Genomic DNA, 12,500 nt, shown 5'->3' on the forward strand with positions numbered 1-12,500 from the left:
TTTTTTCTCTCTTAAATGAACTTTGGTATTTATGCAATTTTACTGGCTCGCTCCCGTTATGACAAGTGATATGGTTGGCAAGGGTTTGCCAATTATTCTCAAAAATATTAAAGTCTTCCTTGAGGGTTTACGTTAGGGCGAAAAGTAATTAAATTTTTACGGCGTGAACGAGAGATGTGGGAACTGAGTGTGCGCGTAACAGCTGATGACTGCTGGTTTTGTTTCGCCATTTGTGGCGAACGAGAGTTTGGAATCTCAGACAAAAGAACACTCGACTTTCTTGGTTGAAGGAGGGTTGTGGAATGGAAAATCGACTTATTTAACTTTAAACGTCAGCAGTTCGGATTCCACAATAAGCTGTAGGTCCCGTTGCTAGGTAACCATTTGGTTCTTAGCAACGTAAAAATAAGTCTAATCCTTCGGGCCAGCCCTAGGAGAGCTGTTAACCAGCTCAGTGGTCTGGTTAAACTAAGATATACTTAAAGTGCCTTTACTTTACTTAAAACATGAAATATGGATTTGAATGGGATCTGACGATCTTTGAACTGTGGGAGCGGATTTGCGCATGCGCCGACCGGAGTACAGCCGACTCGGACAGCCGTGGACTGCCAGAGGTTGCTACTCATGTTTTAATAACGCGAATTCGAAGCCTACATCACAGACAGAAATTGTACACTTTCTCCGACGTAACTGTTTCCTAACAACACTCTTAGCTAGCTGTTCACTGCTAACACATGCGATAAATCCCTAGCAAAGCACTTCCTAATTCCTAATGATCAGTCATCTGGCAACCCAGCACAGCTGCTCTTTTGCAGTGAGTAACATTTGCAGGCCACCACTCTGCCTCGCTAACTTGAGATCCTATGCACTTCGCCTGTTATGTAGAATCCTAGCTCCAATATTTGTTGCGGTTTTACTCATTCTCTTAAAATAATATCACTTTCCTATCTGTCCCCATGTTTCCTTAATGTTACAAGACTTATGATAATAACCCTTACCTGTGTACTCTTGCTTCGCTTCAGTCGCCCTGTATGCCTTTGTGAAATGATGGAATTAAGTTGAATGATATTTCAGTCCTGGTTCGTTCGTTCCTATTTTTAGCAATTAGCACAGCTAGTTGTTGCTATTATCCTAGGAATCCTAGCAATTGGGCGACACTCTTACAGATTGGGTCTCGTTGGAGGAATGCAAGGGTTTTTTTTAACTTACGCACTGCCAAAGGGGCCAACAGAGAACACCAAAATGTAAAAAAAATGAAGGGATGGCTGTTGACTTACCTTATTTTCAAAATTGAATTAGAGAATAGAAGGTCGCCATTGAATTAGAGAATGGAAGGTCGCCATGGGAAATGAGTCACTGGTTACATTATAGTGAATTTATTTACACATGAAGCAATCAAAAAATGAATCTGGAACTGAGGATCCAGGAGGCAATCAAAATTAAAAAAATGGAAATTACGAGGATGTGAGTAGCACGTCTCTAATTAGAAAGCTTTAATGGAAATTACGAGGATGTGAGTAGCACGTCTCTAATTAGAAAGCGTAATAAGGCCTGAATTAATCTCAGTTAACTGGCTCTTGTGCACAATGGGGCCACTGCTATCCAGACTCTCGATTATCAAAATGGCAGTACTCCTAATAGTGCAGCAGATTGCTGTAAAAATCGTTCAGATAGTGAAACAAGCATGAAATTTGGCACAAACATTCCTAAGACTACGCTCTCTTAGAAAAAGGGCGCTTTTACCTGAAATCCAAGATGGCGGCTATTTTTCAAAATGGCCGCCATCTGTTGAGATTCACTGGTTTGGGAGCATCTATTGGATGGAATATGCCAGTTTTTTTTTTTAAACCTCGACTTTTAGGTTATAAAAATGTTCCATACCACACATTTTATTGAAAACCCTTACTAAATGAATTGTAACCAAGATGGCGTACAAAATGGTTTGCCATAAAAGTTTTTTTCTATCCACAGCGCTATTTGACATAGAGACCAAACTGTTTTTATTTAATGGTATATTCATGTGATCAGACAGTTTAACTAATATGCTATTTTCAACTGAAATAGTAATGGTATGGTCACATACAACATTGTGTCTAAGACTGTAACCATAAAAAGAAAGAAGAGAAATAATGGACTAAACAGCAAACTAATCTATGTATAGGTCTCTCAACCTACACCTTTGAAAAATTCGAGGATAAGAAGGTAGGCATAGCATGACACGTTGGATGCTCAAGCTAGATTATCTACTGAAGAGAGGGCAATATTTATCTAGACTTCACATTTGCAAGTGCACAGAGCTGTGCAGGAAGACCCAGCTTGTAGCACTTGCACCTTTCCCGACAGCCTGCTTTGCATCCACATTTGGTAAGCTGTTGGCAACTCTTGGCTAAGGGCGAGTTGGTTGTCCAGAGGACTTGCCATGCTTCACCAGACTTTGCCATCCCCACTCAGCAGGGTTCTCTGGCTGTGGCTGACACTGGGTGGCCTGCCCCCACACACAACCAGCCTGGTACGAGCACGCTGGGTGTGTTGGAGGAGAGCTCCCTGGTTGGTGGAATGGCCTCATATGCCCTTTGTTTTCTGGCAAACATATCAAGTCTAGCCTCATCCACAGTGCCAGCAGTGCTGGATCTTTCATACATAAGTATGACAAACTCTCCAGGACCTTCAGGTCACTCTCTTCCACTCTGAGAGGGCAGTGACTCAGTTTGGAGAACACAGTGAGGCCTCTGGAAAGATGTTCCATGTCTGCCAGGCGGTCTTCTTGCCCTTGCTCCGAGAAGGCTGACACTGTATCACAGCCTGTGAAGCATGGAAGAAGAGCATGCCATTCACCTTCTCCTGGCCCAGAGAGTTGCACAGGTCATGCACAGCAATCCAGCGCAGGCTCTGGCCTTGGCCAAATGCCACCCATAGCTTCTCTAGCCCTAGATTGTGGAGAGTGGAGAAAGCACTGACTGCAACGACAAGAGCATCTGTGTCATTTGCTTTAACCGTGATGGTCTTGGCTCCATGTTCTGTGGCATATTTGGCATGGAGAAAGATCCGGGTGTCAGCTTCCTCATGAGAGCACTTTTCCAGTCCCTGAAGACTAGCCTCATGAGTGCTGAGGACAGCAGACCCTTTCTCGCAATGACAACATTTGTGGCAGACATCTGGGCAACTTTGTCTGCCAGGAACTGGAACAACTCTGTCTTGTTGGCATCGTGTCTTAGGAAATTGCGCCAGTCTGATGGAATTGTGTTCTTGTCTGTCACCTTGCGCCTTCCTCCTTGACCACGTTGGAGCCTGGTCTCAGCTTTGAGGCTGGATGTATTGTATACATCAAATACAAGATGTGATGATGTGTACTTGCTGCTATAGGATTGTATCACAGGCAAGAAGTCGCAAAGTGCATAGCCGTCAAAGGTCTTTCCTTTCTTTGGTGGCAAGGCATGGACCAAAGCTGATCCATCTACAATGAGGACATCAGTCTTTGGTTCTTTGTCTTCTAGTGTAACATGACTCTCCAGGACCGAGGTCAGCTGAGACTTCTGACATGTGTACAGCCTACCACCTCACTAAGGGAAGCTGGGAATGTTTGATTCTCGTGCTGGAAGAATCCTGCAGATCACATTCACGGCTCTGACAGGATATAAATAGCTTTGAGAAAAGCTGGCAATCCTCCTTCAGAAGTTTCTGCTTGACTGTTCTACAGGAGCAGCTTCTTGCCTGAAGAAGTCAGTTTCTGTTCTTCTTTATCGGCTCATAGAAGGAGACTGCATTGTTTGCCAAAGAGTCTGAAAACTTCTGAAATTTAGTGCGGCCTCTGTCAAGGTGTGTCTGTAGAAGTTCTGCTGAGCTGGGGTGGGCAATGTCTTTGTTGTCAATGGAATACAGATCCTGGCTCTCTTCCTGAAAAGGACTTCCCAAGTGTTGCAAAGCCAATGACAGCTTGCTGACTCTCTCCAAGAATGTCTTCTCGAGCATGAGGTGTTTGTTCATGGTGTGTTGTCTGCTCATTAGACTCCTTACTTTGAACCTCTGTTTCAGGTATGCAGACACCAAGCGGATGATCTCTGGGCCAGCCACCATCCATCTTCTGAGTGCTGACGGATCTTCAGTCAGCCCAATGGCTCCGCCATCAGCCTTTATAAAGGCATTGGTCTGCTCATGAGCTTGGTCAAGAGCCATTGCTGAGAACTGGCGACTGGTCTTGTGCACAACAAAGTTGCCAGCCTTGAACTCCTTGTGCAACTCTGGGTGTGAACTCTCTGCAGGTAAGCATGTCCCTGAGGTGAATAGGCAGCCAACGAGCATAGTTTGTATTATTGTTGAAAAAGAAGTGGTGATCAGCTCATGCAATGCCTGGCAGTAGAGGACAAAATTGGCCTCACGGAAGGACCTGATCAGTAGTTTTATCAAGTTCCATAGACTGAACACCATGTGCCAGAAGTGGAACTGTGGACTCTGCTGTCTTCGAAGGTCACACCACTCCTCAAACTCTAATGCCTGCTCATTGTTGTTTGCTTTCTCAGCACAGTAGTCAGTGTATGCTGTCCTCAGGAGTTTGTACAAACTAGAGGCTGTAACCTGAAATGCATCTGCCGTGTCCTGGTTACACTTGCAGCTGACAGGAAGGATTCTGCAGTTCCAGATGAAGCAACTCCTGCCCCACCAGAGCTCTCACGCTGGCACATCCTGTCTATTCAGGTGCGGCCATGTTTATCTAAGACATAGCTGGTCTGGGGCTGTTAGAAAGCATTTGGGACACTAAACTAAAACTATACTACAACTACTAGTCTAAGACTACAGGATTAGTAAAGCTGGATTAGCTGGCACTGAACCCCATGCTGAGTTACACAGCAGTGATGTCACCAGTGTGCCCTGGTTTGTGCAGACATACACTCTTTTTACATTTATTAATTTTCCTTCAAAATTGATGAGTTATTCGAAAGAGATGGCCTCATTAGGATCTAAAACCACAGAAACCAAGATCCATGCTTAAAACGATAATTGTTGAATGGGCATTATTTCTCATTATAATTATTGTTTCTACCTTTTCTTAGTAGCCATATAGCCCCCATATTTAAAGGTAAACTGTACTGGGAAGCTACAGAAACATAATATTCACAAAGAAATAGTATGGAAGAGCTTTACCATATTGCTAGAAGCAAATACATGCCATTCTAGTGAAAAATTAGCCAAATCTTTCGATACTGGCCGCCATCTTGGAATTTGGCCGCCATATTAAATTTTTTGCGTGGCCAGCGCCCTTTTCTGATGGTGAGGGAACTTTAAAGAGCACTTGTGCAAATTTCATGCTTGTTTCACTATCTGAACGATTCTTATGAAATATGCAATTATCTGCTGCACTATAAGGTGATTTGATCCACAAGGCAGGGTCGACTAAGCAGAAGAGTAGCAGGACTCTTGGAAAATGAATCCATGATTAGTGTTCTAGTAAAGAATTTCTCTCACATGAAAAATTATGCACTATGGAGGTGATGGATCAGGTTAAGTTATTAGCCCTTGGTTAACACTATGGTGGAAATAATCTAATGCTGATCGATGAATGGAATCAAATTGCGTTTAGGACAAGTCATGGGCGAGTTATGGGCTGCTTTTGTTGGTAGAGTTTGGCTTAACAAAAGGGTCTTGGTTTAGGAGAATAAAAAGTGAAAATTCAGAAAATATAAGAGAAATTCAAGGAGAGAAACAGAACTGGCTTGGAGACTAATTGCTTCTGACATACCTTATTCCTGTTGATGTTTTAAGCTCTGAACATGTTGGGCTTGGCTGTCCGGATTCATTAGCCGCCACCAGTGGAAGAAGAAAATGGAAGGCGCGACTGCACGCATTGCCAGCTAGGTACAGAGTGTTTTTGAGTCGGAAGTGCCCCCTTGTTGTGCTTGCTTCCAATCTCCCGGGCATCAGTCATCTGCAAAAAGTCACGCAGCCAGCAAAAGGGGGTATGAAAAACAGGTCTTATGGGAAGGGTTAAGTACTTAAGGGTTAAGCTCCCAGCCTACCTACAGCCTGTTTTCGTCCCTTGGCACTAATGGACGAGCCGCACCTACAAATCACGTGATGGGAGGCGGGGGCACAGGGGGAAAGCTAAGGTGTATCATTGTGCTACCCCAGGTCAGGTGATGTGGGGCGGTTTTTCAGGCCTACGTGAGTTCAAATTCTGGGCAAACATCTTCTTTCCCGCCACTAAAGCCTTGAGTTAACTGAGAAGCGCATTTATTTAGAAATTTCCATTCCTTATCTGGCAGACTAAGAGGGATGAATTAAAATACGTGAATATATATATATATATATATATATATATATATATATATATATGTGTGTGTGTGTGTGTGTGTGTGTGTACGTATAAATAATTATATATAATTATACAATATATATATATATATATATATATATATATATATGTATATATATATATATATATATATATATATATATATATATATATATATATATATATATATATATATATATATATATATATATATATATCAGTGACACCCTAGTCCACACCTTGATAGCCAAGTGGTCTTGGGCATCAATGTACATTGTTGGTTCTCATGTTCAGCGTTTCCATCCTGTGAGGTGACGAACCACATGAATTATAATTTCCTTTCAGTACCGTTTCTATGCTACTGTGAGTTGGATGTTAGACATTTGTAGCTTGATGCGTGTGTATGTATAGTCATGGTGATGTTACAAGTTCAGTAACACACACACACACACAGGCTGAACATGTGGACTATAGTGTGTGTCTGGACAAGTCTGTGGGCTTGAAGGTTAGTGATGATGATATGAGCAGTTGCTGGAGGAACACAAAGCAAAGCTCACCATGAAAGAACTGCAGGACCTTCAGAGGGAGCAGTAGAGAAAGCAGAGGAGGAGGAGGAGGAGGAGGAGGAGATATGCATCTTTGCAACATGTCAGTGAGCATCTGTTTTTTTTTTTCCCCTAAGTGTCTTATGGTTGCTCCTTCAAAGAACCTGTGACTAGAGGAGGTTCATATACACTTATATACGAGGCAAGCCAGGGCACCCGCTTCAAGAAAAATACAATTATGTTTTGGCTCAGAATAGTAATTCTTGAAGATTATAAAAAAGTTTATTGGCCCAGAATGGTAATTCCTGAAGATTATGAAAAAGAAAGATGGTGAAGAAGCATTTCACGTTAGTCAGTGCTCACAAGACAAGAGCTTTGTTAACTTCATTGGTTTTGAACGTAGCTTTAATGACAATAAGCTTATAGAAGTCAGATGACATTTACAAATAATTTGGTCTCGGGATATGAAACATAAGTGGCTATCAGATATATATTCCTAGGGCTGTTTCATAGCAGTAAGATTAATGTTCCCTGTTGTTGTGGAGGGTTCCAATTACGTAAAGCCGTCATCACCTTCATCTCACCTCTCTTGGCATTCCCCATTCTGACACCTTTATGATAATCTTACAGTTATCTGATTCTACGTCATGTATTGGCTGAGTTATTTAAGCACAAGTTGGTAATCTAGAGAATAGGGACGTGTATCCAAAGAGTCATTCAAGAAACAGATGTACTATTTCAGTGTTATTGTAGTTGTTTTGAATTTATACTAGCAGCCTACAGGTTTTCAGCATTTTTATAGCACCCTGAGGATATAAGTTTGAATCATCCTTATCCTAATTGAGATTTGGGTTTGTTATAAAAAATTACAATTTATTTATTCTAAAACTGAATTGCCTCCTCCACGCCCCAGTTACACCTTTTTCCTAGATGCCATGGGGAATGACTGCAGTTGTCTGCAAGGCTTGCCGGACCCTCGTGGTTTGTGTGCACTGGTCATCTCAGAGAGGCTGGTGCTCCACTTCTTTCTTTTAAGGTGTCTTTGGGAATATTTTGTGGCAAACAAAAGGTGCTGTTACTCAGGTTTGTATGGAAATAATTAGTTCAACTTTTTAGGGAATTTTTTCTTTTATCAGAATTCGTGATTTCCTAAATACTTGGTACCAGATGCCTCCATAGGGGAGTAGACTGTGTACCAAAAACTGAAATTACACTCCCAGATGTGTAACAAAATTCTTTTTGAATCAGAGGCTGCTGTTCCAGGTGCATGGGATGTTTATCAGATGCAAACAACAGAACAATATTCAGATGAGGTAAGTATATTTGCTGTTCGTATTTCTTTTGAATTTTAAACTTCATCTTGAAACTCAGTATTCAGTAGCTACTTCTCACTTTTAAGCACTATGTAGTTCTTCACCGTCATTGCAAGAATATTCAGACAAATATTGGATGCACCTCATGTCTGCCAGTACAAAAGCAGTAAAGTACGATATGTGTTTGAGTTTTTTTTATAGAAAGGAAAAATGTAAAATCGAGTACAATGACTTTTATGCTCTTTATGTTTTTAAGTTCTGTTCTCGTTTCTTACATATTGGATATGTCTTTCTACTGTTTAAGTTCTTTTTTTTTTTCTTATCCTATCCTCCCTATCCCTTGTATGCCTCAATTCCATTTCAGTATTCAGTCGTTGGGCAAATAAGGGCATTTATTTACATCACGTTTTGTCAAGACAAGAATGCAAGTGATCTTAGTAAAATATCAGCCAAAATATTAGGTTTCTAAACAAAAATATTTAAACATTCAACATTTGTAGACTTTGCTCCAGAATAGTGTGTATGCTGATTTAGACATACATGTCTAGTCTTAATATATTTGGGGCGTGATTTAGGCTTAATTTTTTTTTTTTTTTTTTTTTTTTTTTTTTTTTTTGCTAGATATTTCGACCTACAAGATTAAGGAAGATGTCCATCTAATAATAGCATATATTTTTTATTTGTTGCAAATTAGTGTTATTAACATACATGCTTCAATCGTAGTCTGCACAAAAAATATGGAATTTAGCCATGGGCACACCTAGTAGTTTTATTTGAGTTTATTAATACACTTAATCATATGTATAAAAACCTTACTACAGAAGTATGGTAATAGTGCATGTAAGATCATAATAAAACGAGCTTCAGCGAAATATTTGCAAACGCTTGTGCTGTACTGAAGATAAACACATTCATATATTAAAGTTAAACACAATTATGTATTTAAAAAAATCCATAACCCAAATATACATTTATTAAAGTTAAACACATTCATGTATTAAAAAAAAACCCATAACCCAAATATACATTACATATGCCATGAAATATTCTTCAAAGGAAGAATGGAAGCTCTGACACAGGGGTCATAAGGACATGTGATATATATATATATATATATCACACTAGACCACATAAAAGTGAAAAACCTGGATGTAAGCCATGACTGGTTTCGGCTTTATTTCTAAGCCATTTGCAGTTGAATCATTGTCACGGGACTGGTATATATTGGCAGAAATTTACAATATGCAGTAGCTCACCAATATATTGGTGCGAAACGCAAATACCGGTTTGAGGGTTTTCACCTCCGGATTGAGCACAGAACTGTTTCTTTATTAATTGACATTGCCTTCAACTCCGAAAAATTATACTTTCATCTTACTTTACAGGTACTGTTTGTTTATATAAATACCACACTTTATAGCAAAAATGAAAGCCTTCGGGACAAGCTGTTTCGATTTTTGGATATTTCGGATTTTGGAACTGAAGGTTGCTCCTAAATACACAAGCATATTTAATTTCCATTAATAACACTCCATAAAACTGAAAAAAAAATACACAGCGACAAAAAGAACTGCAATTTGCGTATAATCATCTGATTTCGTTTATCATGCGATCCCTAAAATATTGTCCCAAACCGTGATTTCATTACATATAATGTCTTGCATAGTGAGAGATGCATTTCGTTAGATTACGTGTAGATATGCATAATATGCAGGATATGCTATATGCCTGTCTCATTTTCGAAAGATTTCACCAATGTAAGTTGGCTGTTTACTAATTAATAGACCTGTGAACAAAAGGTCATCATAGATCCACTCAGGCTTACCAAATTTGTGGCTTATGTAAGAATTCATTACTTTTTCTTATAATTAACAACCACTTTCTACCGCATGCAAAACACTGGAATAAACCACAGCAAATATTGACATAAACACCAGAATCGACAAACCGCTGTTACACATTGTTAGTTGCCGTAACTAACACACGTTTATTAAGAGTTGCGTTAAAAACTTTATGTTTAATTTCTTTCCTAAAAAAAAAGTAAAATATTTTTTATTCATCCATCATGCAATGGAGAAGGTGTTAAGAATGCCACTAACTTTAAGCAGCAGGTATTATAGCTAAGGCTGAAGAAACGAATAATGAGCAGACTCCAAAATATTTTGGAGGCAAAAGCAACGTCTGAAACGAAACTAGCAAAGTCACACGTGTACTTAATTTAAAGCATATATAAATAAAGTAGTTGCAATTTTTAAACCCTGTTTTGATGATTTGCGAAAGGAACGTATCTCTGAATTAAGTTCCATTCGGCAACTAAAGACAGTGATGATGTCAATAAAATGCAGTAAACAAAACCAGAATGCAAATGGCATATGATCGCTCTGTTCATATTGTGTAATATGATAATAATACATACAGTATGATTAGATACAGTAAAACAGTTTTATTAAAATTATGATTATTCTCAGTACAACCGTTGTTCGACTTTTGCATATGGATATCTGTCAGTGTAACAACCCAACCGGGCCAATAGTCTCTCTCTCTCTCTCTCTCTCTCTCTCTCTCTCTCTCTCTCTCTCTCTCTCTCTCTCTCTCTCTCTCTCTCTCTCTCTCTCTCTCTCTCTCTCATTCAACGACCGTAAAACTTATGATGCTCCTCCATCCTCCACCAAAAAATTCCAGTTTTTAAAATTGCGGAAGCAGCGATTGTAAACCTGTACCGACGTAGACAACCGAATTGAGAAACGGCTAATTGCTGACGTCATTTACCATAACTATCGAGCGTTTGTTAAGAGTTGCATTATAGGTGCCAAGCTGTCAAACTCTGCCGATTCTCAGTGGTGGCTCCTATAAGTATAAAAATAAATACATTTTTTATTCATCCTTCAAGCAATGGAGATCTTAAGGAAGAGTACCAGTAAATAAAGCTGCAGATCATAGCCGAGGTTAAATAAGACTATATATATATATATATATATATATATATATATATATATATATATATATATATATATGTATGTATATATATATATATATATATATATATAATGTGTGTGTGTGTACATATATATATAATATATATACAGTATATATTATATATATATATATATATATATATATATATATATATATATATATATATGTATATATATATATATATATATATATATATATATATATATATATATATATATATATATATATATATATATTATGTGTTATATATATATATATATATATATATATATTATTTTTATATATGTTATATATATATATGTATATATATATATATACCAGGTGTTTCAAAATTAGAGCCCCCTCCACAGAACAAATGGAAAGTTATGAAGTTTTCTTCTATAGCCTATCTCCAAGTACATTATTTTAAGTTTCTATTAAGTTATTTTTCTTTTTATATTTCTTGTATTTCCAGACTGAGTGACGCAGTTAGAAACAGCCATGGCTAACGGCTCGGAGGAAATCAGATGGATTGACCAAATCCGGGCTATAACCTTCAGAGGCCAGGGATGCTGGCCCATCCTTCATTTCACATTCCTGGATGGCTAAATACATTAAAAGAAACTGGAACAAAAATCCATATGATTGTCATCACAAAAAGAGTGAGAATCATGGAAGGCCTGAAGTCCTTTCTCAGGAGTCAAAAGACATCATAGCTGAGGCAGTTGGTAGACCAAGAAAGTCTCTACGTAAATTGGCCCTTGAACTAGAAACAAAAAAGGGGAAAGAAGAGAAGATATAGTGCTGTATATCGTGAGTTGAAAAAATCTGGGATCAAGTCATTTCATGTTATCAGCAAGACCAACATCACTCAGAAACAGAGAGAAGACCGTGCATGGTTTTGTGGTTCATTTCGTAAAGATTGGGATGAAACTGGCTGTCTCCATGTTGCCGCATCAGATGAATTCTTCATTTACACAGTCAGGAAGCCAGATCATAAACATGACATCATTTGGGCTGCAAAGTAGGATGATATCTGCGATGATGTGCGCTATCACCAAGTTGTGAAATTTCCTGAATGTTTGGGAATTTTTCTCTGTTTCACAGCCAAATGGTTAATGTGGATCATCAAAGAAAAAGGACAGTCACGGAATGGCGAATACTTCAGAGAAACTGTGCTTACTGGTGGAGTATTTCCTTTCCTCAAAGATCCTGAAAATGTGCTATCTGTTGAAGAAGTCACATTTTTGCATGATAAGGCACCATGTTTCAAGGCTCTTCAGACACAGGAGCTGCTTCGAAACAATGGTATCAATTTCTTCTCGTCAGGTAAATTTCCAGGTAGCTCCCCTGACCTTAATGTGAGTGAAAACATTGGTAGTATCTTAAAGGATCGTGTTG

General features: G+C 38.9%; 1 protein-coding gene across 21 annotated transcripts in view; it reads left to right on the plus strand.

The window, feature by feature from the left end:
- Positions 1–12,500, plus strand: part of LOC136836296 (dentin sialophosphoprotein-like) — a 377,513-nt gene that overhangs the window by 124,415 nt on the left and 240,598 nt on the right. For 16 of the 21 annotated variants that reach the window (XM_067100383.1, XM_067100385.1, XM_067100377.1 and 13 more), the window contains one exon: positions 8,080–8,144. The exons of 4 other annotated variants lie outside the window; for them this stretch is intronic. In XM_067100383.1, the coding sequence (XP_066956484.1) occupies positions 8,080–8,144 (65 nt within the window). The remainder of the gene's footprint in view (positions 1–8,079; positions 8,145–12,500) is intronic. One more of the 21 variants, XM_067100388.1, reaches the window with a different exon arrangement.

The sequence above is a fragment of the Macrobrachium rosenbergii genome, chromosome 56, assembly GCF_040412425.1.
Source record: "Macrobrachium rosenbergii isolate ZJJX-2024 chromosome 56, ASM4041242v1, whole genome shotgun sequence".
Taxonomy (NCBI): Eukaryota; Metazoa; Arthropoda; class Malacostraca; order Decapoda; family Palaemonidae; genus Macrobrachium; species Macrobrachium rosenbergii.